At 38.5% G+C, this 26,599-nt stretch overlaps 1 protein-coding gene and 1 long non-coding RNA gene across 2 annotated transcripts; both read left to right on the plus strand.

Annotated features, from left to right (window-relative positions):
- The first annotated feature begins 11,858 nt into the window (after positions 1-11,858).
- Positions 11,859-13,574, plus strand: LOC112167143 (protein HIGH CHLOROPHYLL FLUORESCENCE PHENOTYPE 173, chloroplastic). The gene is made up of 6 exons (XM_024304111.2): positions 11,859-12,035; positions 12,206-12,364; positions 12,727-12,822; positions 12,916-13,031; positions 13,135-13,258; positions 13,407-13,574. Exons 1-6 carry the CDS (start codon positions 11,973-11,975, stop codon positions 13,572-13,574), a joined length of 726 nt encoding a protein of 241 aa, XP_024159879.2. The 5' UTR covers positions 11,859-11,972.
- Positions 13,575-13,828: 254 nt separating this feature from the next.
- On the plus strand, positions 13,829-14,925 carry LOC121049501. Its single transcript, XR_005800502.1, has 3 exons — positions 13,829-13,977; positions 14,116-14,303; positions 14,555-14,925. It is a non-coding gene; the product is annotated as an uncharacterized LOC121049501 (long non-coding RNA).
- The last annotated feature ends 11,674 nt before the right edge of the window (positions 14,926-26,599 follow it).

Here is a 26,599-nt window from a genome sequence, read left to right on the forward strand (position 1 = left end):
ATTTCAATACTGACAAAGTTAAGCCTTCAAGAACCTCAATGGTTGTCCGTAGTCTTGATCCAAATCTATTTCGTTCATAGGATAATGATGAAGATGTGCTAAAGGCAGAAGTGCCCTACTTAAGTGCAATAGGTGCATTATTGTACTTAGCTCAATGTACAAGACCGGACATATCTTTCACCATGAACTTGTTAGATAGATATAGCTCTGCGCTAACACGACGCCATTGGACTGGTGTTAAAGAAATCTTTTGATACCTAAGTGGTACGATTGATATGGGCTTGTTCTATCCCAACAGAGAGACGATGGATTTGGACCCATCACATGTTAGAGACGTGACCAATAGTGGTTTAAGTTCCCTCTCCCCATCCCAAAACGACATTAGTGTTTTGGAAGGTTTCGCTGATATTGGGCACCTCTCTGAACACAAAGGTCATTCCCAAACTAGTTATATATTCACCATGGTTAAGACCGCGATATCTTGGATGTCTACAAAACAGACCCTTGTCGCTACTTCTTCAAATCATGCAGAGATTATTTCTCTTCACGAAGTGGTTCTTGAATGTATATGATTTAGATATGTAATTATGCATGTTCGAAGCAATTGTGGTTTGAAGTCAACCGCAGATGAGCCTACCAGCATTTATGAGGATAATGCTGCTTGCATTGATCAAATGAAGCAATGCTACATCAATGGCGACAACACCAAGCACATATCTCCCAAATTATTCTACAATCAGTAACAATAGAAGCTCCTCAAGATCAAAATAAACCAAGTTCGATCTGAGGACAATGTGACAGACTTGTTTACTAAGTCATTGGCTAAATCCACGTTCGAGAAACATGTTGCAAGCATTGGTTTGCGGAAGTTATCCGAATTCCCATGATCGTAGTCATCAAGGGGAGAAACAAACGTCAGGGGGAGATGTCTACATGTTTGGTCTCGAAACGTGAAGGGTGTGGTGTACTCTTTTTCTTCTTCGACTGATGTTATTTTTGTTCCACTGAGTTTTCGTTACTCGACAAGGTTTTTGAAGAGGCAACAAGAGGAGCACCACGTTTGGGCGGCACCTGGGGGAGTGTTTAAGTATATCCAGAATATGTGTCTAACCCAAACTCTAGGCTACTTGTCAAGGTTGTAATAGGGTTAATCTTAGAGATATTCTCGAAGATATCTTAGTAGATATCCAATCATTATACGATTATGTTTTCATGTATAGCTCTGATTCTATGCTTGTAATTCTCTATATAAAGAAACCCTTATTATCAATTAAAGACACAACAATTTCTCTCGTAGATTTCGATTTCCTTAAACAATAGAGAATTTATTACAATTTTTAGACTTTTTATATTAACCGTCTTACCATTTATAGCCCATTTGTCTCCTTAAAAAAAAATTGTTATATTACACATGCAAACATATTAATTGAATGCGATTAGATTGAGAGTATAATTGAAACTAATGGTCCGGAATTGGTTTCAAATAAGAAGCCAATAGCACTGAGTCATGTGCTCACCATCAGCCCACTTTTTTAGCAACCAAATACTGCATGCACGCGCTAAAAGACAAAAAAATGGTGGAGACACACTAGCTTTTTGCGTCTTTCTCTTCCTACCATTGCCTGACGTCAGCCACATCTAGACTTGGGCCAGGCTAGCAACCAGCTTCCATGGGTCACTTTCTGGGAAGTGACTTGGGTCACCTTGGGTCAAGAAAAAGACAACTTCCTTTTTCCCAGTGGAAGAAGAAAATGGCCCATGCTTACTGATGTGGTGACCTATCGCATATGGAGACCAGGCTAGAAGGCACCGATGAACTTGCTCTAAGTTTTGGTTTCACAGGCCATGCCTGTAACAACTCATAGGTTTATTGTACGTTTCAGTTGAGTTCAATAACTAGAAAGATAATTTGCTGATGCATTTTGCATAAAATTGGTGTGATATCAGCATAATTGAATGAATGAAGTTAAATAACTAGAGATTTTATTTTTCATTTCTTTTAAAGCATTGCAGCATATTATATACCCAATTTCTTTGAAAGGGCGGATCCAAGTGTATAAGTGAGTGGAAAAACTAATTATTCTCTCTAATACGAGAAAACCCTAAAGAGAGGAAAAACTCCCTTACCCTAAAAACACCTTTGCTGCTTTCCAAACGTCCTTGTCCAGTAGCGGCCGACTTAGTGTCCGGTTGTTGCCGGACCCAAGGAAGTTCTAAGTCCTGGTTTCTTGAGATAGCTGGTTTCAATGGTTGCACGGTGGTGGTAATGGTGCTGGCTGTGTTCTAGTTGAAGCGTTGTTGTAGCTGGGGCGCTTAGGATCACTGCTGGGGGAGTCGACGAGATCTGGTTTTTGTTTCCAAACAATGGAGACAACGAGAACATCATGATAGAGTCAGATACCGGCTGGAATGCAGGGGTCCGTACCCTCTGCTTTCCAGGGCTGTTGTTTTGTCCTTTTGTTGGAGGCGGCTGATCGAGGCTGCAAGGCAAGTTGGAGTGCGGAAGGCATGTAGGGCGTCGTGGCTGTGGTGTCCAGCAGAGGGGTTGAGCGGCGTGGTGCAAGGGTGTGGAGATGGAGCTGTAGCTGTGTCACGCCCCTAATTTTTAACACAATAAAAATCAATATATAATCCCATAATTATACATGCGTGATCGTTCAGCCATCAATACAAAAATACCTGGAAACTTTTTCCCTTTAAACCAAGTACATACTGATGCCCTGATCCCTCAAAAACAATATACATTCGCTCCACAGAGTTATATATTACACAAGCTTACGAATTAAATTGTCAACAACAAAATAAAACGTAAATGCTCCTCAGAGCTCACTATAAGCGGAAGTCTTAATAACGGTAAAATCATATGAATGACTTCCTACCATTAAGCTGCAAGCACGCTACCTCAGCATCAGCCACGATTATCCTGACCTGTAACAATAACCCCGACACCATGTGAATGGTGCACCGGGTTGCCACACAACAAACCCGGTAAGCTTTTGCAAGCCCGTATGAGTAACTCAAAACACACATGCACAACTCACCCAACGAGGAAACCCATCAACTCATAAAAAGGGACACACACCTTGTTTTCTCAAAACAGCACATTCTTTTCCCAAAAGAAATAAATACAAGTCACCCCGTGACAGAATCATACTAATTGAAACTCTGACAATTTACATGTGATACACAAATCCTCCCAGGACATTTAAAAGAAAGCATCCTCGAAACTCCCTTTTAAAAACATGTACTCATGAGCATCAGATAGCTCCCCGCTACCCCCCATAATGTACTAACAACAAATCAGTCCAACTAAGATACGCAACACATCAACACACCCTCAATCATACCTATCGTTAACCTAACAAATAGAATATGATTCACAAGTCCTCTCAGGACATTTTAAAAGAAAAAATCCCCGAAACTCTCTTTTAAAAACACGTACTCATGAGCATCATATAGCTCCCCGCTACCCCCCATGATGTACCAACAACAAATCAGTCCAATCTAGACACACAACACATCAACACACCCTCAATCATACCTATCGTTAACCTAACAAATAGAATATGATTCACAAGTCCTCTCAGGACATTTTAAAAGAAAGAATCCCCGAAACTCTCTTTTAAAAACATGTACTCATGAGCATCAGATAGCTCTCCGCTACCCCCCATGATGTACCAACAACAAATCAGTCCAACCTAGACACACAACACATCAACACACCCTCAATCATACCTATCGTTAACCTAACAAATAGAATATGATTCACAAGTCCTCCCAGAACATTTTAAAAGAAAGAATCCCCAAAACTCTCTTTTAAAAACACGTACTCATGAGCATCAGATAGCTCCCCGCTACCCCCCATGATGTACCAACAACAAATCTTGACACTTCCCAAACAAGAGGAATTCCCTATTCCTAACACATTGTCTCCCTAAAAGTCAAGCCTCAAGCAATAGAATGAAACCTATCAATCCCTATTGCATAAATCACCCCTCTACCCACAAGAATATACATATTTCACGTAAATAAATATATATACACACGTGGTCATTCATTCAGGAATGCCACTAATACCAATAATTGTTTGCAGTTAACTAAAAAACTCTTAAAACAATAAAGTTATTCCGTTCATTAATTAACCTTGTGAGGTTACTCACCTCGAAACTCCCGCTGTGTGTTCAATACAGAACAAGACAGCGACACCACAAAACAACCGTCCAAGGATACCTCGTCAAGTACCTAATTACATACGGTTTCAACTTAGTAACCCACAAACGATTTAAGTCTGAAACCCCTGTTTTGAACTAAAATCCCCAAAGTGACGCCAATTGAGGCGAAACCACATCCGAGACCACCCAATGTCTCCGGAATACTTCTACGATCGATATGCCAAAACCACAAGTCGATCGAACGCTCGAATCCTCACGGATCAAAATATCGAACAGTCCGAAACCGTAAAAACCCTAACATACTCATACGATCTCCAAAAATTACAAACAATATATCGAAATGCTCGTATCGACGAGTAGATCGAACTCAGGAATAGAAACTATCCCTGAGGTGGCCGGAAACCTCCGAAAAACACCAACATAGTGGCAACTTTGCCGCCAAACCAAACTCGAAATTTGGTAAAACTTCAAACACCAAAGTTCTTCATCTAAACCCCAATTTCAACTTTCATAACTACAACAAAGTCCAATTATAAACCAATTGATCGAATTTTACCTTAGAACAAATCAAACCGATTGAAACCATAGAATTTCAATTCCAAAATTCGACATCCACAAGTTGAATCGATGCAAGCCACTTTGGGAGAAGCATCCACGTTCTCAGGGCTCCAAAAGCCCTCAAAAACCACCGGCTATGGTGACCGGAATCACCGACTCCGATCAAGGCAATCTGCAGCTCTTCTGTGGCCTCTTCTCGACCTTGCCACGCCCTCCACAGCTCGACCCACGATGAAGCACCTCCACAAACGTGTAGACGAAGTCGAGGCGAACAAAATCCCCTTTTGAATCGAAGCAAATGGTGGCCGGAGGAGGGAGAACGACGTCGGCGAAAATGGAGGCTGCGCACGGGCTCAGGAGAGAAGAGGAAAGCTCGGGTTTCCTTTTTGGGAAATCTGGGCTCTTTTGCAATTTTCCCAAAAATTCGTCCTTTTATACTAAAATGAAAAGTTTTTCCAAAGCCCATAATTTCCTCATACAAACTCCGATTGACGTGTTCCAATGTCCACGAACTCATATCGACGCGCTCTACAACTCTCGTGAATGAAGTTTTCGGAGAATCCCAACGAATAAAAAGTCAAACTTCACACGACCACCTAAACTGTGAGATTCGAATAATTATTCGTCTGAAACACTTCCGCTCCATACACGAGCCATGAAACCGTCCAATAACCACCAATTAAATTCCGGAAAATCCTCGGAAAATAAATACGAATTTCAGGGGCATCACAAGCTTGGCCTAGGGCTGGCTTTCTCTAGAGTCATTTGGACCACTATTTAGTTAGTTTTTCTTTTTAATAATTTCTTATTACTTGTAGGGACCTATGAGCACTGGTTATATAATTAGTGGTCTATCGCTATGTATCATCGTGGTAACCCCACAACCTCTTATCTGTCTAGCCTAGCCATTGTCAATGGAGAGATATGTAATGGTCATTCTGGCTTGAGATTTAATGAAAATTATTGATGGATTGATTCAATAAAGAAAAAGTGTATAAGTGAGTGGGAGAATTTTGGGCTAAAAAAAAAAAAAAAATTTAAAGGGGTTTGAAACCTAACCTAGCTGGGAGGCTAAAAAACAAATTATATATGCGCTATGTTTTGTTTTGGTAAATGTATGTTGGCTTCATCAATCCCACCTAAACTTCCAAATACCGAAGTCGAACTCTTCAGCTCTCACATTCTCTCAGACCTCAGTCTATCTCTGTCTTTTACTCTTCTTTTTTCCAAAAGACCTCAATTTCAGACTTAAATACAATCGGTAACCACTTTAACTCCCGAAATTGTAAGTTTGTACGTCAATTTTGTTCAATCTCATCAATTCAATTCGGAAAAATTTTAGGGCTAATGATTGATGTTGAATTCAATATGGTTAATTGGTTATCTTTCTCAGATACATATGTCAAGCCTGGGGCAGAGACGGTCATAATCGTTTCTGTTGAGAATATATACATCCCACATGGGAAAAATGGGACCTTGCCTATGGGTTTATAAGGGTTTGGGTCACTCCATCCATTGCCAATTGGTTTTGGATGTGAACCCCAGATTACTTTATCATGGTATCAGAGCGGGTTACCCACGTGTGCATGCCTAACGGCCACACGGGCTCCACGTCACCCAAAAAGTTATCCACGTGTATGGCTTGAAAATTCGCCACACGTGCGGGGGCGTGTTGAGAATATATACATCCCATATGGGAAAAATGGGACCTTGCCTATGGGTTTATAAGGGTTTGGGCCACTCCATCCATTGCCAATTGGTTTTGGATGTGAACCCCAGATTACTTTATCAGTTTCTTCAATCGCACCTCCTTTGCCTTCAAGGAATCGTGGGTCACGCCCACGAGCTAAACTGCCAAAGGGCTAAACTGCTCTTTTTCTTTAAAAACTTGGATTCTGCTGTGTTTTTGAATTCCGAACACTTGATCCTTCTGTTTTCCTCTACTTTCATCAGACACCAATAATAAACCCTTTTTTTGGGTGGGCATTGTGTTATCCTAAATAATAACTATTTACAACGTAAAGCAGATTGAATAACAAATGATCAAATTGGAGGAGCACGGTACACCAACACCAACCAGTTCTATAATTAATGAAGAGAGGAACGGTGAGTGGATAGGTCACTGCTTTTGAAATGAATGTTTTGCTAGATCATTATAGTACTTTTGTGGAAGGTTCTCATAATATGTGCAATTGCACGTATATGATTTATATGCAAGAATAAGCAAATTGTGTGACTTTTGCCAATGTAAAAGAAGATGTATAAGATTGAATTGCACCACTGTTTTTCAATTTTCGGGGAGGAAATGAAAATTGTCGAACTGCTTTACATCTTTTATATGAATCACATCAATTTTTTTTTTTTTGAGATAGGGGAAGAAACTAGAAGTTGCACATGAACCTTGATGTACTTATTTGTAACATCAAATTGACTTCTTGTTAAGGCGTCTTGTAATCTATAAATCTGTATTCAAGTCCGTAAGCAAATATAAAGAAAATATGATTACTTTGTACTCCTCAATGTATCACAATAAGCAAAATGGAAATAAATATCAAAGCAAACTCAAGTCCGTAAGCAAATATGAAGAAACTATGATTACTTTATACTCCTCAATTATGTATCACAATAAACAAACATGGAAAGAAATATCAAAGCAATCGATAGTCTTTTGGTCATGATTTTTCAGCTCGCCCAAACTACAGGTTTTCTTGGTCTTAGTTTTCCCGGGCTCCTTTATGGGGCTCCAGCTTGTATTTTGTTATATCTGTGGTGTGTCTCATGTAAGTTGGCACTCTTGTACTAGTGCTCGAGGTGAAGGTTTTATGTCCCCCTCGCAGTACATTCTTCTTCTTTTTTTAATAATATTCAGGCGTGAGGCTGAGTCTCTCAGTCAGGCTGGGTTCCAAACCCTTTAAAAAAAAATAACTTCTGGTTTTTTTTTTTTTTGGTCTGAAAAAGCAATCGAGAGTCAAGGACATAAATTATACTCTTTATACAAAACCCCCTTTGGGCAACTAAATAGTAAGCCAAAGTTGGTTTACCATTTTGCCCTCGTTTGTTTTTTCATTACCACGCTACCATTCAGCCCTTCATTTGGTGTTCACCTGCGTTTGGTCCCTTGGTGCACGTAGGGTACGTGGGTTTCACTTGGTGCATGTAGAGTGACGATTACAGCACACCCATTTCAGCTTCTCTCTTCTCAAATTGAGAGAGAAAAACTGCGGGTGCGAGAGAGCAAAGATATACAGATATGTTGCGTGTAACTTTGGTTCAGCTAGCTCTGCTTATATTTATAGGAGAAGAGAAACTCTGGGTGCCTTATTATAATTGCTATCCGTCTTCCTTAGTTCCTTTCAACACTTTCCTGCATTTTCGACCTGAACAGATTACGGGTGTTATGTTGAAGTTGGGGTTTTGGGTGAGAATGTGTAAACCATGTGAAATTGTAACGAGGGTTTTGAGAATTTGGGAATCGATGGACTACTGCATTTACAAAGGTGCTAAACGAAATTGGGTTGTTGAAGGTGTGCTTTTGTTTTGATCAACGAAGGGTCTCTGTCAATTCTTTTCAATTTTCACTCGATCTTTATACTAAAATTTTGTTCTTTGTAGATTTTTTTTCTGTAATTTTTGGCTGGTAATATGGTCTAATTGTCCAAGAATATTAGTGTAGCTAAGTATAATTAGTGCATAAATTGTCCAAATTTCGTTCGTTTTTTTTTTCTTTCAATTTCTGGACATGTGTACTGTTCTTTGTTTGCTGATTATACGGAAGAGGACTTTATGTGGGGTACTGGGGTTAAGCACTTCTAAGAGTTTTCGATTAATATTTCGACTCTAGCAAAGTGTCCCACAATGCTCAATTTGAGATGAGACTATATTATAGCATTTGTAGAAGTTTGGGGAACTTCCTGACCTGGACAGCCTTTGTTCTTACGACGCATGTAATTCTGTGTTTTTTTTTTCTTAGTAGATATATGTAACTTATATCTTTGTTTTTAGGCCCTTGACTCTGGTGAAGAAATGAAGTCTTTATTTGGGAGTTTAGAAGCACATTACTAATACAAGTGAGAGCTTATTGAAAGAATCATTTCAAAACAAACTACTACTGCACGAAAGAACTGACAAAGGCTCTTTTGCCCCTTCTTGAGCTATCTAATTACTAACAAAAAAAACTCACAGCAAAGTGCGGGTTGTCTTGCTAGTTAACAACTTAACATAGTATATGGAAGCACAAGGTACACTCTACTTCCAACTCAAAAATAGGTACATTGTCATAGTTTCATTTACACAAAATTAAGAGTTTTTATCACCACTAAGGTCAAAACTTTCTTGCACCCACTATGCCAAAAATTGCATCAGACTACGCTTTTTAGACAACGAAAAAAAAAATTCCGTTGTGTGTTGATTGAAAATGCTTCATACAACAGATTTAGTGAGATTTTGTTGTATAAGGACGCCAGAAATCAGAAATCTGTTGGTGCATGATTATTGTACAACACTTATAAGAATTTGTCTGTTGTCTGAATGAAAAGAAATTTCCCTCCCACCTTCCTCAAATTTGGGTCGAAATTTTAACTCACGTTGTACAACAGTATAGCTGTATATGTTGTATGAGCAAAATATCATACAACACATTTTTGGTTTGCGTTGTGCAAGTTTGGAAGAAAATTAGATGTTCCCAAAATGAGAGTCTTTAGCGCCAAAATGGTTAATTTTTGGGTGAAATGCGGGTACATGATTGTAAGATCCTACAACGGAATTACCTATTTTGTTGTGTGAATGTGCCTAGGCGGGAGAAATGAGTTTGTGATTTGCACTAGGCGGGAGATTTGCTTGTTGGATCCCTAGGATGAAGTTTCAATGTAAACTATCAGACAACAAAATTTCATTTATGTGTTGTCTGAATTGATTATACAAGTTAAAAAAAGGCGGAGAAAACGAAGTTAAAAATTTCGACACGGGGGAAACAAAATTTTCGTTTCCCACACTTCGTTAGTTTTCCCACTCGCTCTGGCAGCTCATTTTCACCTCACTCCCTTATCCCTGAAAGAACTAGCACGCGACCCCTCTCTGGCTCTTCCCCGAAACCCTAGCCCTCTCCTCCTTCCTCTCCCGCTCTCTTTTAAGTGAACGAGATAGAGGACGACCCTTTATCGATGAGATGGACATTCTGGGCGGCTCTGAAGATGGGGACGGATTGGACCTTGAGGGCCAGTTGGTCACGGTCTGTCTGGGAAGCAAAGAGATCGAGGTGGAGGAGGTATTGGTTTCTGGGGTGGTAGGTGGCATCGAGGAGGCGTAGGATCTGACCCAAGTCGCCTTTAGACCAGGAGAGGAGGTGGGCCAAGGAAGGAGGGGTCGGGTCGGAGGAGTTGTTGTCGTGGTAGACGACGCGGTGGATCTGTTGGGTCGGGAGAGAAACTGGTCGGGTGGGATATGGGGGTTGGGGGACGAAGATGGGGGAGGAGGAAGAAGAGGGTGGGGAGAGTGTGGCGTAGGTAAGGGAGGCGGAGGAGGAGGCGAGGGTCAGGAAGACGAGAAGGGTGAAGAGGTAAAAGGCAAAGAGTGCGGGAGGAGTGCGGAGGAGAGGGAGGCGGTGGTGGCCGTGCTCCACGGCGCGTCAATTATGCTCCGGTTGTCAACCAATTAGGACTGGTTCGTCAGTCTCACTGTTGATGACTACCCTTTTCTCAAACAAGACGGTACTGCTTGGATTTTAGTTCATTGTTTCTGGGTTGCTGGTGATTTTTGTGTTTTTGATATGCTTTTTTGTTTGTGGCTTGTCATTTCGATCTACCTAAAGATCAGAACTTTGTGAACCATTCATTGGCTGGAAAGAGTAAGGTGCATTTGTTTTTTTTTTTGTATTTGTTGTTTTCGAGTTTTGTGTTATTGTTGTTTTGAATGTTGTGGTGGATGCTGAAGCATGTGAGGAGCCTGCTGAAGCATGTGAGGACCCTTCTCAGCCCCTCTCTTCGACCGTTGAGGCGGCGACGGCCATCGCTCTCATCGACTGTAACTCGGTAAGAAGTTGTCTGGGTTTGACTTTCTAGGTTTTCAATCGATCTCTCTCATGAACATCTCCATGAATTTCTGGGTTTTCAGACAGCCTCGAACTCTGGGTTGCTCTCTTCCTCAAGCAGCAAAGCTGAAAAGTTTCCACATATTCGATTTCTGATTCTTCAAAGTCTGTGTCTTGGGTATGTTCTCAATCTCTTTTTAATTGGTTTCTGTTTTGGACTCCTACTTTTTACTCGTAGATTCATATTTTCAGTTGTGATTTGCTTTGTTGGGTGAGGTAAGGTGTGAAATTGGATATTGATTAGACCTATAGTAGGGGAAGAGATAGGTCAGAGTTTTGTTAGCTGGTGAGTTTTCTTTGGATGGTATTGTAGTTACTGTTAGCTGGTTGGATGGTATTGTACTTACTGTTAGCTGGTGAGTTTTGTTTCTGTCAATAGTTCTGCAAATTTCAGTTTTTTGTTGTTGTTGTGTACGTGTGTATCATCTTTATATCTCTACTATTGGTTCTGAGATGCTCAAATGGTGAATTACTGTCAACGGTAAAACATGTATTTTCAATTGTTGTGTACGTGTGGAATCCTTCTCTCCAATAGAAGCTCGGTAAAACATGTATTTTCAATTGCTATTGGGAAATTATCAATCATGGCCTGTTTATGGTGGCTTCAGGAAATAAATTCCTACTACTGACTTAATGGATAGAAAATCTGGATTCCTCTCATTGTATTGCTATTCTAATGTGCATTGTAGCTATTTAATTTCTTTGGGATACCCAGACATTCATGCGTGTAGTAAGTAATTCCACTTGAATGCTGCAGGTGTCATATAGCCTCACAATCACAGAGTTCGTTGGGGAAGTTCATCGAGTCCTTAGCATTTTCTTCCAGATTATGGTATTGGTTTCTTAGTTAACTTAATTGAGCTTTGGATTTGATTTATCTGGTTTATCTATAATCATTAAAAGATGAATTTCCCGGTTAGTTTATTTAGCTGGACTGTTGAATTTCAGGGTATTGCTGGTTGCCTCGTATTTCCGGAAAAAGTTTGCTGGTTGCTGCCACTAGTTGATTGAATTACTAGTTGTGGTAAGGTCCGTTCTTTGTAAACTCTAGACTTTTGTTGTCTAGTGTTTTCTTACTGGTGATTCTAGAAAACTGTAGTTAGTAGTTATTTTTTTCATATGGGGTTGCATCAACTCAATCATTTAATATATTTTGTATGTCTCCTTTAGGAGTTGTTTCCACTGCAAATAACGGTGGGTTTACAAGCATCAGAACAAAGGTAAACAGGGATGCTTTCTCTTGATTGTTAGAACTTTTTACCCAGTCATGAATGTTTTTGACATCTGAAGTTACTAAGTCCTTGTCAAGTGTAATATTAAGTTTGGCAGTCAAGATACAAGATATTCTAAATTTCTTGCTTTCCTTAATTTACTTGTGGCTTGTTTTTAGAATCTATCAACACCTGAGGATCTCTCTGCATATGATGGTTTAGAGCTGCGCCTTAAAGGTGATGGTCGTCGTTATAAACTAATTGTTCGGACAAGTGGTGATTGGGATACTGTTGGTTACACAGCAGGCTTTGACACTATAAAAGACCAGTGGCAGACAGTGAGTATCACAATGGTCCTCTCAATTTTTGGGTTTTTAAGACTTCTCTTTTAATCATTGTAACAAAATGTTCTCTTCGCAAACAATTCCAAGTTGATGCCGCAGAACAAATTGGCTTTCAAAACCTGATATGTATGTTCTAATGAAATTGCATTATGAAAAGTGGGTTGATATATGAGTCCAGATTTGTTTGTCAAAATCTGTTTTAGGACATTTTTTCATGAATTGAATCATGTTTGAAAACTCAATTTCTCCAACACTTCAACCTGCATTAAAGTTAGAAATTGTTTCAGATTACAAGATTATCAAAATCAAATATTGCAAATGTAATAAAATCTCAAACTCTTTATCATTTTTTTCAGGTACGGCTTCCATTTTCTTCTTTGAGGCCTATTTTTCGTGCAAAAACTGTATCAGATGCGCCACCATTTGACCCGAGCAATATTGTGTCACTGCAGGCAATTTTCTACTGCCACTTTTTCTCACTCATTCTTTCACTTTAAGATTTTATTCCATGTTTATCAATGAGAAATTCAAAAAAAAATTTGCAGCTTATGTTCAGCAAGTTTGAATATGATGGAAAACTCAATCCTACTTTTGTGGAAGGGGAATTTAAGCTCCCAGTTTCAAGCATAAGGGCATATCTGAAAGATCCTATAACTCCCAGGTTTGACACTCTTTTTCTTAGTGTTGAACTACTTTCTTATGGCTGAACATAATCAGCTTGGTTCTGCTTCTTTCTTTACATCATTTCCTTTGTTCACATGTAGGTTTGTACACGTAGGCTCTGCAGGAGTTACTCGGCCTGAGAGACCTGGACTTGATCTAAGTAAACAACCTCCTGCTGTGCGGTTGAACAAGGAATTGGATTTTATCCTGACTTTCAAATTGAAGGTTTATCCTAAACTAATGCGAACTATTTGTTTACTGCATCTTAGTACTCTACTGCTGTTTACATGTCACAAACTGACTCTTGCAATTAAATAAAAAGAAAAGTTTCAGATTTTGTTTCTCTCCATTTTCTTACATCTGTCAGTAACAGGGGGAGGATTTAATTCGGGAAAGTGGAATTCCATATACAATTGTGAGGCCTTGTGCATTAACTGAGGAGCCTGCTGGAGCAGATCTCATTTTTGACCAAGGAGACAATATAATGGTAAATGGAGGACTTATGTTCCTGATTGCTTGTATACTTGGTGAACATTCATAGCAACTTGATTTTTCATGTTGAAAATATCCAATGGAACTGTGCTTCAAAAGACTGGAATTTCTCTGGTTCGTGGACAGAAAATAATTGTTAATGCTCTGTTGGTAATGAAATGGCATATATGTGTTATATATATGCACTAATGCACGTAAGATATCAAGGGAATAACAATTCAATGGTTCACTGAATTGATGAACGACATTTTTCAGTTTATTTATCCATGTAAGTGTTTTAAAAGACTCTGGAATGCTCTCTTAGCCAGAATATAATTGTTAATACTCTGCTTTCCTTAATGTTATGATAATATGTGTTATATTATATGCAGGGTAAGATATCAAGAGAAGAGGTTGCTCAAATTTGTGTTGCTGCATTAGAAAGCCCATACGCTACTGGCAAGACATTTGAGGTTACACTCTTGACTTGTATCTCGTACTTTGTCTGTTAATTTGCTTTTGGAGTTCGATCAATCACCAGTTCTTTCTTTTTAGTCGCAAACTTCTAGAGTCTGGACAATGTCATGTGTCTATAACTACTCCTTTTGCAGGTTAAAAGTGTTATGCCATTTAGCGAGCCATTTACAGTAGACCCTGAAAATCCACCCCCTGAGAAGGACTGCGATGTTTACTTTAAAACTTTGAAGGATGGAATTACAGGAAAAGAAGTCTTAGAACAAAATCCTGTACCAGTATAATGCTTATGCAATATGCATAGAGCTATGTTCAACATTAACCTGTAAGTATTATGGAGCTAAATATGACTAAACATGTTTATTCTATAAGATAGTAGTTCTGTCAGCAATGAGAAGAAAATCTAACAGATATTTAATATTTTTCTCATGTGTACTGTCAAATAAAGCCTTAAATTAGTTTTAGGATTTAGATACTTATCAATCAAAGTACAGACATATAATTTCCTTGTAATACCAGCAAGTTAGTTCTTGAGTTTATTTTAACTGCTCTCCCTACCCTTATCTCTGATTGCAGGTGTATATATACCCCTACAGGAGTAAAAGGAAGAGGTTTCTAGAGGAACATATAACCGAAGAAGTTTAATTATGTTCCAAGTAGTTTAATTTAAATAGCTTCAATGATTATGACTTATGTTGTGGTATACATGTCTAGTGGGCGGCAAAGAGTCGGAACTCATATACCCAAGAGCAACTTGATGAGGTGCGCATTGAAGTGGCTGACTACTTGCAGAGTTTGCTATAGCTAGATCTTGACAAGCAATATGATTTTGAGTAAGGCTAGATTTTGCTGACCATTTTGTAGTAGATATATGTAGTGATATCAGGATGAATTGTGAACAAATTATGCTGCATGTAGTTATTGCAGTAGCGGTATATTCTACACTAGCCTTAATTACGCGCGCGCTTGATGCTGGTACATTTTTGCTAAGGAAAACATCTTTTTTGTGCTTCTCTGCTAGTACATTGTCATGCACCATGTGTTGCATGTTTTGGAACAATAGATATATATATGTATCAGCTTTTTGATGTCCCAAGTAGATGGGCATGCACTAGAATGCTTCTCTTGTTTAAAATGTTGGGTTCAATGATTAGTGGTTTGCAATGTTTATATTTGATGGTTTGCAATGTTTATATTTGGTATGTAAATGGATCAAATGCACAATTTAATTCAGGAATGGGATATGTTCAAAATAATCAGACAACAAAATAGACAAAATGATAATTACCCGTTGTTTGAATGACCAAAAATAGGGACAAATCACACTGCAATCATTCATATCATACATCGGTTTTTAACAAATCACTGTCTTCTAATCTATACTCACACAACAGAAGCAATTAAACTCTGTTGTCCGAGAGTTAATCAGACAACAGTTATAGTCCAAGAACTGAAGTTTGAATATCAATCAGACAACACACAAAATAAAAGTCTGTTGTCTGAGAAGCTCAACATACAACATCTTCAAAACTAGCACTGTTGTCTGAAGGCAGCGCCGCAACTGCAGCGCAGCTGCGCCTGGCATCTGCCGAGCCACCTGCCGAGCCATCTGCCGAGTATCACACAACACGCTTAACACATACCTGTTGTCTGTATGTTTCTCAGACAACTGTGTTCCACCGTTGTCTGATTTTTCATCAGACAACGGTCACCTCTACAACGGTGGCACTCCAAATCAGACAACAGTTTCTGTCTGTCGTCTGATACCACTTTTGGCATAGTGACCGGACAAAATGATACCCAACTTTTAAAAGTGATTAAAATGATACCTAAATTTTTAAAAACAAATCAACTTGATACCCAACTTTCAAAAGTGACAAAAATAATACGTAAAGATTTAAAAACAAATCAACTTGATACCTTTTGTAACTTCTCTGTTAAAATTGATCACATGTAGTGCTGTATTTTGTGGTGTTATAATAATATTTTACACAAAAACTGTCCACCACTAGGGTCAAAACTTTTCTTCACCGGACAAAATGATACCCAATTTTTAAAAGTGATCAAAATGATACCTAAATTTTTAAAAGTGATCAAAATGATACCTAAATTTTTAAAAACAAATCAACTTGATACCCAACTTTCAAAAGTGATCAAAATGATACCTAAAGTTTTAAAAACAAATCAATTTAATACCTCAGTTTATTTTTTAGGGCTAAATACTAGTTACTACTCTGTGGTTTTGGTCCAAAATCAATTCAGTCATTGGACTTCTAATTTCAATAAAAACACCCCTGTATTTTCAATTTTGATCTAATAGGTCCAATTCATTAATATTCTGTTATGAGTTCAAGTTATAGTTGGATTATTTGTTGAAAAACTATTTATTTAATAGATTTCTAATAGTAGGACTCACTCCAAAATTGACTATACAGGCCACCTCAACACCACATCATAAAACATAGGCCATATATGAGCCACATCAACAAGTTAAATGACTCAATTGTCTGAAGACTAACAAATTGGACCTATTAGTTCAAAATTGAAAGTGCAGGGGTGTTCTTGATGAAATTAGAAGTTTAGAGATTGAATTGATTTTGGACCCAAACTACGTAGTAGTCAGTATTTAGCCCTTTTTTTTTAACTTCTTTGTTAAATCAAATGCAAAATCAAGCACAAAAATTGAAGTGATTTGTGGTCAAAGGGCCATCAATCATCTATAACCCAATCTTCTTCTTCTATAGAATTAAAAAAATATATCTTCCATTCAATTTCAATTCTACCATCAATCGTAGAAACAAATAAAGTTCAGATGTTTCCCAACTTCTAAAGAAACAAAGAAAAATGGGAAGAGAGAGAGAGGCAGAGATAGAAGAAGAAGAAGAGAATTAACAAAGTAAAATAAAAAATAATTGAAAAATAGTTTTTTGTGTAAAATATTATTATAACCCCATAAAATACTGCACCACACGTGATCAATTTTAACAAAAAGTTACAAAAAATTAAACTGAGGTATCAAATTGATTTGTTTTTAAAACTTTAGGTATCATTTTGATCACTTTTGAAAGTTGGGTATCAAGTTGATTTGTTTTTAAAAATTTAGGTATCATTTTGATCACTTTTAAAAATTTAGGTATCATTTTGATCACTTTTGAAAGTTGGGTATCATTTTGTCCGGTGAAGAAAAGTTTTGACCCTATTGGTGGGTTTTACTCTTTTTTATTTTACTTTGCTGATTGCTTCATCTTCTGTCTCTACATCTCTCTCTCTCTCCCCAACTTTATTTGTTTCCAAAATCGTTGGTGCAATTGAAATTGAATGGAAGATTTTAATTTTGTAGAAGAAAAAGATTGGGTTATAGATGGTTGATGGCCCTCTGACCACAAATTACTTCAATTTATGGGCCTAATTTTGCATATGTGCATCTCTATATTCAGTTTTGGATTCTAATTCTGCAAATTTTTTGAATTCCAATTACACAAAGCTCACAGATTGCAGAAGAACGAGGAAGAATGAGAGCATAAAAAGAGAAAGAGAAAGAATTAGAGGATAATATTGTCATTTCAAACTAAAAATTGAGTGAAAAGTTGTATATACTCTTAGCTTTAACAGAGATGTGAAGTTGATCAATTTTTATAAGTCTAGGTATTTTTTTATCACTATTAAAAGTTGGGTATCATTTTGTCCGGTGCAAGAAAGTTTTAACCCTAATGGTGATCAAAAACCCCCAAAATTAATAACATAGCCATCTTATTTACAAAAATAAGTAATTGGGTTAGCCAACTTAACTCTAGTCATGTGACATACATTAACACCAAAGGGAGCGGATCCTCTCCTGAGCTCATTTTTTACCTGAGCTTTCATTTCGATTAGGACACGTGGTTATATTGAGATCCGATGACCTACAACAAACGTGGCTTTTTATTTATATACTTTATGTATCTCTCTCTCTCTCTCCCTCTCTCTCTCACTCTCACTCTCTCCCCCCTATACTTCTCTTCTCTCACACTGCAGTTCTCTCTCGTTCTCAGTTTTTCTTCTCCTCTATTCTCTCTCTCTATCCCAGTTTTGCTTCTCTTCATTTCTTTTGCACCAATTTAGATAACCACAAATTGGGTAACTACAAATTGGATAATTATATCAAATTAATGAAACATTCTTCCTTTCTTTTGCTTACTAGATGGAACAAGGATCTATACTTCTATGGATCTAAGTGATCAAGAACACTAGAACAGAGCCACGTGAGCAGTAGAAGCTCTCAGTTCAAAATCTGAAGCTCTGATTCGAAACCCACCCGAGGACCACCGAGGCCAATGAGAGAGAACAACACCACAATCCACACTTCCACTACCCGAGCTCGAGCGTCAACGTCGTCGCCGGAAAGCTTTACTTGGCAGCGGTTAAATGAGAGGGCATCGACTATGGTGTTCAAAATGCTCAGAAATTGCATTTATTTATGGAAGCTTAAAGAACCTATCCATGACTATCAATTGTATCATGTCCAGTCTTGGATTTAAACGAAATGCAGCAGTATAGGAAGGAGAGAGAAAGAGGTAAAGAGAATCTCATCTAATTGTGCAAGCTTCCCAAATCCCAAGATAGTATAAGACTATAAGAGATAAAGATGAAACAAAAAGAGAGCATACTCGATCAGAGAAATATACTTTATCTCATCTAAAATGCAAGTTCTTCAAATCCATAAAACCCAATTCAACCCTCTTGAATTGATCCAATTCTTCACTAGATCTCAAACAGACACGAACTTAGAAAATGATTCTAATTCTTGAAGATCGGAGATCAAAGAGCCTAACCTAAAAAGAGAGATTGATCTTATTCATTGACTGAAGCAGTGAAGCAGATCGAAATGCCAATCCCTCTCTCGAAGTAGAAGAAGAATGGGAGACGGAAAAAAAGAAGAAGGATAAACTGACAATGTAGACCATCGGACCTTAGTACAGCCACGTGTCCTAATCGAAATGAAAGCTAAGGAAGCTCAGGAGAGGATCCATTCCTAACACCAAATTATTGTTGTAGAAAGTTTAAGAGGTCTATTACTTGGTTATTATGTAATCCAAGTTGCTGAATTAGGTTTGTAAATAAGTCATATTGACATTTGTAACCTTTTATGAGAGGTACTTTGTCTTAAGATGCTTATATATAGATCAGGGCGGAGGCAGATAGACATGAGAGTCAGGCTCACACGCCCTTATGTTTTACATGGCACTTTTTTAATAGAGGTTTTGATCATTTACCCTTATTCTAGGGACCGTTCCCCCCTTTGCACCACTCACTTATTTTTTTTTTTTACCATTTACCCATAAAACTCTAATAAGGTCTTCCCTAGTATACAATTAAATTTTTTTTTTAGACTATTTTGCCCTCGCCCATTTGTTACATGGAGAGAGAGGCCATGGAAGTCTTTGCTGGAGTCTCGTCACTGGCCGCGGGACTCCCGTCACCAATCGCCGGAGGTCCCTAAAGAGATCATCAAAGATCTCATAGATCACCGGAGAGGTTTATTATCCCCCTAATAAACATTTATTGCCCCCCAATAAACATTTATTGGGGGGCAATAAAAGTTTATGAAACCTCACCGGAGGTCTCCAAAGAGGTCGTCGTAGATCTTATAGCCCATAATAAACCCTTATTGCCCCCAATAAAGGTTTATTTGGGGGAATAAAATTTTATTAGGAGAAAAGGTAGTTAATCTCCCTAAAATTAGACAAATAAAACTTTAATTGAGAAAGAAGATGAGGAGATTATATAAATTAATAAAAAAAAAAAAACTGATTTGGACACAGAGAAAATACTCTGGACACCCGATCAAATGATCTTGCGGTGACTCAACTCCTGCTTTCTCGTTTGCAAGCGGTGGTTGGAACTCGAGCAGATGCCTATACACAAACATGATTACGAAGACGACATTTCGTCGAACAAACGGGCGGCGATGCTCTAGATTGGCGAGAATCGAAGGAATCATCAGCTCGATGATCTCGGACATGTTCAATTGGCAAAGGAATCGGAGCATGACGCCGGATATATACTCGTTAGGGCTCCTAAGATTATTACAGAGGTTTTGGCAGATGAGGATATCTCCGGCAGAACTTTGCCTTTGGAATCTGTCTTGTCAATTATCTCGAGGTAGAGCAATAGAAGCTTTTGGACAGTGTGGTCCTTGGAGGGTAGAACGTAGCGGATTATGGTGATGAAGAGCTGGATTGTGTTGCCATTGAGCAAGATCATGATTGCTTGCTTGAGGGCTTTGATCTTGGCTAAGACATCGTTTCCTTCGAGAGCGGCGTGCCCTTGTCGAAGTGGACCAAGAGGATGCATGACTTCTCCATGACCAAAGGTGTGCTGAGGGAGCTGTGGGAGATGAAGAAGAAGAAGATATGCACCTTCGCTGACCTATCACCTTCGTCGACGTCATCATCGGCCTCATCGAGATCGAGTCTTGGAGGTCATAATAACTCACCGCCGGCCATCTAAACCAAAAACCGGAGCTGAAAGTCGTGCGCTGGCAGAGAGAGAGAGAGAGAGGAGAATGATGAGTGGCGGTAACTATAGTTTATTAATTAGGCTGAGGGTAATATTATCATTTTATTTTAAATTGTGTTAGTGAGGATAAAAAATTTTGGTTGGGGTGAGTGGGTTAATTTTAACCCATTTTGGTGCTTTGGGTCAAGGACCCTTTTTAATAATATGTGTAATATAAGTTCATTCCTTCGAGTGTCAACATCTTCTATGACCCACAAAAGTAGCTTCTATGATGACTATGTACCCCATAGAAACTTGGATTTAATTTGATGAACTGCCCAAATATATGTTGACATTCAACTAATAAGTATAATTAAGAATCTGGCTCCTCTAAGGTAAGAAGCCAATAAAGTTACATCAAGCTCATAAAATCTAAATACTTCACATGATCTAAGGGTCTTAATAGTTGGCATCTCACTCTACCACCCATTTTTGAAATTCTAGTCTGAAAAAAGGTAGGAATTTGACGTGATTTTAAAGCATAGGTTCTTTCACTGTGCTGCAACACTGCGTTTGCTCTCTCTCTGTGCTTCCATGGATACTCGTCCATAGTTGAACAAATATCATTGATGTTCAAATATTATGAAAGTATAATTATGAACATGTTGCAGTTAATCTAGTTTTGGTGTGACTGCTCTAAACATGAATATGAATCATTATGTAATAGGGAAAATATATTTAGTCATAAATTTTGTTATACCATTTTAATATTTTATTTATTATTGAAATTAAATTTGGGTGAATTTATTTGTGTCTTTGAATTCGGAATTTATTTTGAATTTTATTTGTAACTCATGGTGGTTTATTTTGATTTATTTTGTGTTTTTATTTCTTGTAACTTATGGCATTTGGTTACTACCCTATTTATTGTAGGGAGTGTCCTAAGAGCTTATAAATACCAGTATTTGTTGCATGCTCAACCATATCCATACTTTTACGTAATATTATTATGAAAAACTATTATTCACCCATTAACTTTCTTTCCAAAATTTCCCAAAGTGCCTTGTGTATTTTTTGACTAAAGAAATGTGTTTGTTTAGTGGAGCTTTGGATTTCTCCAAATTGTGCAGATTGGTGTGAGCCGTACAACTTCATGTTGGGCTGCTATATCCTGGAGGGGACAAGTCAAGAGATTTTTGGTGCACCAGCATTGTTCCATAGAGGGCTTGAATCTCCTTAAAGAGAGCGAGATACCCGCACCTCAACCTTTTCTCAGCGAGTTTCACAAAGAGAAATTATAATTTTTATTGTAATTTCACTAACAGATTTTGTATCCATATTCTGAAGAGGATTCCTTGTTGTATTAGTTTTAGATTCTATGTAGTCTTTGTACTCTTGTCCCTATATAAAAGACATATTATTAATGAAGAAGTACACCTTATTCTCTCTCAAATTTTCTCATTCTAGAACACCTTATTAGCACAAACCCTAAATTGAGCACCAAAAATCCTATAAATTCGTAAAACCCTAAATCTCGAAATCAGCATCATGCTCACCCTCCTTCTAGCTTCCTAGAACCCTCTATGCTTCTCTTGGGCGCCTCTACCTGCTTTGTGCTCCTCCTCTAGCACGCTCAAGCATGCTCAGCGCACCTGCAGCTTCCTGCCAGCTCTTTCACAGACCTAGCCACAAGGTTCTTCAAATTGCATAGCGCGCAAGAAATAAAGCTTTGAAAAATCAAGTAAATTTTTATAAAGGTTCCTACTTTATTACATTTCTGCTTTCCTCACTCGGAGATTCTAATATCCCTTGCCTACACCCACCTTTCTATCAAGTGGGATTCAAGCCAAACTGTGTGGTTCGTGCTGCTTTGAACTTTAGTTCGTCGAAGCCTTGAACAATTTTTGTTCCCGACTATTAACAAACGTCAATGTACTTCAGAAAATTACAATGTCTTGCAGATAGTGCGACTACGCACACTATCTCTGAAATAGGCAACTATTTTTGGAGATGTTGCCTACACATTCCTCTATGAAAACTATGGCAGGTCCTTCAAACCTTGTCCTTTGTCATGGAAAGGCCCAATTTGCTTTGCCCAACGGCACCATACTTACCATCATAGAGGCTTTCTAAACTTCTTAGGCCATAAATTTTTTTTGAGCTTTAGACATATTTGAGCCAACGGATTTCATGCAGAAACGCATTGTGAGAATGGGAAAGAATTCATTTGCATTACTTCTAATGATTACGATCGTAAATGCATCTTCGAGAAGCTTATGTATCTCCCTAGCAAGCTACATGTCACGACTATTAGAGTCATTGAATCTAATAATGTTATACGAGATGATCTCTTGTACTCCAATACATATTGGCTTCGGTATGACAGATTAGGTCATCTAAGTCATGATAGACCTGTATACTCAAAACTTCACACTAGCATCCTATTTTACAAGTTACACGAAGCAAGAATCGTATGACGATTCCTAAAACCACAAAATGTGGTCCCATGGTTTAGTTGATAGCAACCAGCCAACAACAAGCCGCTGGCCTCCAAGCAACTATTATCGCCGTTGCCACCGGCCAATTGCTGTTATCTCCGTTGCTTCTTCTCGGCCAACAGGTGTGTGGTGCCCTAGAAATTACTTATGCCTCTTCGGCTCAACTGACTTCCTCCATGGTTAGCACCAAGGCCCGTAGCTCGTTTTGTAAAGTCTGTTCCTTAAGGAAATTAATCCAAGACCGTTCTATATGCAAAGGATTCAAAAAACGCCTCACATTCTTACAAAGAATCCAAGGGGATATTTGTGGACCTATCTAACTAACTTGCAAACCATTTAGGTATTTTATGGTGTTGGTTAACATGTCAAAACGCGGGTCACATGTCGCGCTCTTATCCACTACAATCTAAATTTCTAGCCCAAATGATTCGATTATAGGCCTAGCACCCGGATTATCTGATTAAGTCAATTTGACTCAATAATGCTGGAGAGTTTACATCAAAAAATTTCTATGATTATTACATGTTCATTGGGATTAACATTGAACATCCAATTCCCCATGTTCACACCTAAAATTTTCTCGCTTAAGCCACCATTAAACTGTCACAAATGGTCACTTAAATGTTGGTTATGCACACCAACCTTCTGGTTTCTGCATGGGGCTATGACATATGCTCCCAGCTATACTCATTCCTTTAAGGCCTATTGTCACCCAACCTTTTTCTGCGTCATATAAGTGACTGGGTATGAGCCTAACATCCTGCATTTATGCATATTTGGGTCATCGATTTATGTGCCAATTGCACTGCCACAGCGTACCAAATTGGGCCCTTAATGAAGAATGAGTATATATGCTGGATATGATTCTTCTTTAATCATTCACCACTTAAAACCCTTGACATGCGATCTCTTTACGGCAGGATTTAGGGATTGTCACTTTGATGAAATAGTTTTTCCATCGTCAGGGGGATATAAGAACGTTAATGTTCAATAAAAACGGCATGAATTGTCATAGTCTGTCCCCACTTTGTCTCATCCTAATCTCTGAACCACACTTTCTGAAACTATTGTGTGGCGAATTATCGATCTTAAAAATGTAGCTAAATCATTAGCTGATGCATTTTGTGACATCGTAAAGTGACGAGATCATACATACCTGCTGCAAACGTGCCTGCAAGGATAGATGGCCAAACCACAAGATGTAGTGTTGTCTCAGAAGGAGCCGGCTACGGTGATGCCGCCCATGACAGTGGTGTGGTGGCCAATGAGACCACGGCTTCCGTAAGGAAAAGTTAGAGATTTTTGGGTTTTATGGAATATTGTCCGAGGAAAAAGGTAAATTCGGCATAAACCAATCCATTAAACACCAATGTTCAAAATCCATCCTATGATAATGCTTAGGATTATGGTTATGTCCAAGAGACATCGTTGGAGGATGCTTCAACGTTAGAATCAATTCCTGAAAATAAAGAGATCTATGTTATTTACACTTGTGTGAATGGAACATGGAATCAAAATGCAATCATCATTGATGATATATTCGCATACTCTGTTGCGCGCGAAATCATTGAGACTAATGATATCGAACCCCACTCCGTTAATGAATGCCAAAGCAGAGCATATTGGCCTAAATGGAAAGATGTGATCTAGGCTAAGCTAGATTAGCTAACGGAGAGGAAGGTTTTTGGGTCAATGCTACCGACACCTCCAAATATTAACCCGCTGGAAATAAATGAGTCTTCATTAGAAAACATAATGAGAAAAACGAGGTAATGAGATATAAAGCCAGTCTCATGGCGTAAGGATTCTCTCAACGCCTAGGCATTGTCTATGAGAAGACATATTCTCTCGTAATGAACGTTATAACATTCCGCTACCTTATCAGTTTGACAGTTTCCAAAAAAACTGAAAATTCAGCTTATGGACGTGGTTACCACAAATCTCTATGGGGATTTAGACGCAGATATATATATATATATATATATATATATATATATATGGTTAAATATTGTTTACTCCCTAAACTTTCAGGGAAAAAACAGTTCAACCCCTCTCTTTTTAATTTCACACATTTACTCCCTCATCTCTCAATTTTGGACCAATAGTCCATTCCATCCAATTTCTCGGTTAGGTCACTGTTGTGGTTATCCTTTTTGCTGTAAAATGTCTATCCTACCCTCAATTCTTTTTTTTGATTAATTATTTTTTCCTCTCTCTCTCTCTCTCTCTCTCTCTCTCTCTCTTCCCTTCTGCTTTTCTCTCTCTTCTTCCTCTTCTACCACCGATGGAATTGGGTGAAACCTAAGCCAAAATGAAATCCTTACCAGATGTATCTTCTCTCTCTCTCTGTCAGAAATCAAAATATGTCAAAAACCACAGCACAACAAGAAATCCATGTCTACTTGTTTCGAATTCAACCAAACAACACCATTTCAAGCTTAGTAACTCAAAATTTCAATCACAATCAGCCAAAGTTAAACAATTAATAATTAGTCTCCAGATATCATCTCAAGAAATATTCAAAATCAACAGCCATATGAATTCGGAAAACTCGATTTCAAAATCGGGTATAGGCCAAGCGCGACAGCTTCGATCCACTCACAAAAACCAACCCACCTTCAGCAGCACTTTCCTCATTGAAATGCAAGTCTTCTGTGACCCAAAGGGGAGGAGGCTGAGAGCGAAGAGGACGACATCGTCGTCAAAGTCTAGTTGAAGAGCACGACGGCACTAGCAGCACAGGCGCAAACCCAGTAGACGAGGATGATCAAGAAAACGATCATGAAGATTGGGTGCCATAAGAGGCTGAGGAAGATGATGAAAAGCATATCTCCGCCACCATCGAACTCATCGAGGTGGGATCAAACTAAAAGAAAAAAATTGGGAATTTGTTTATGGAGAGAGAGAAGAGAGGAAAAGAGAAGAGAGGAAAAGAGAAGAGGATCACCGGCCGACGTCATCTTCACTCAGCCGCCACCGAAAAACATCCCCAAGCCCACTGGCCGACGTCGTCTTCTCCCTAGATCAGATCAGCTTCTGCCTGGATTGGATCATCTTCTCTCTCAGCCTAGATTTCGGGTTCGAATCGGAGCTCCAAACAGCTGCTCCACGGTAGAGCAGAGGCTGGTAGCAAGACAAGGTCGGTTGGGGTTCACAGCTTGGCGAGAATTTGTGAGAGACTAAAGGAAGAAGAAGAGATAAATAGAAAAAAGGACAAGGAAAAGCAGAAGGGAAAAGAGAGAGAGAGAGAGATAGGAAAATAATTAATTAATTAAAAAAAAAGAATTGAGGGTAGGATAGACATTTTACAGCGAAAGGGATAGCCACAACAGTGATTTAATCGAGAAATTGGATGGAATGGACCTATTGGTCCAAAATTGAGAGATGAGGGAGTAAACGTGTGAAATTAAAAAGGGATGGACTAAACTGTTTTTTCCCTGAAAGTTCAGGGAGTAAACAGTATTTAACCCATATATATATATATATATATATATATATATATGTATATATGTGTATATATATGTGTGTGTGTGTGTGTGTATAAGGTTCCTGATGGACTTCAACAACCGAAACAAGTAGTTATTGGCCACGGAGCTCCTTTTTTATTAGATTGAAAAGCTCACTTTACGGAATAAAGCAATCCGGA

This window comes from Rosa chinensis, chromosome 5 (genome assembly GCF_002994745.2).
Source record: "Rosa chinensis cultivar Old Blush chromosome 5, RchiOBHm-V2, whole genome shotgun sequence".
NCBI classification, from domain to species: Eukaryota; Viridiplantae; Streptophyta; class Magnoliopsida; order Rosales; family Rosaceae; genus Rosa; species Rosa chinensis.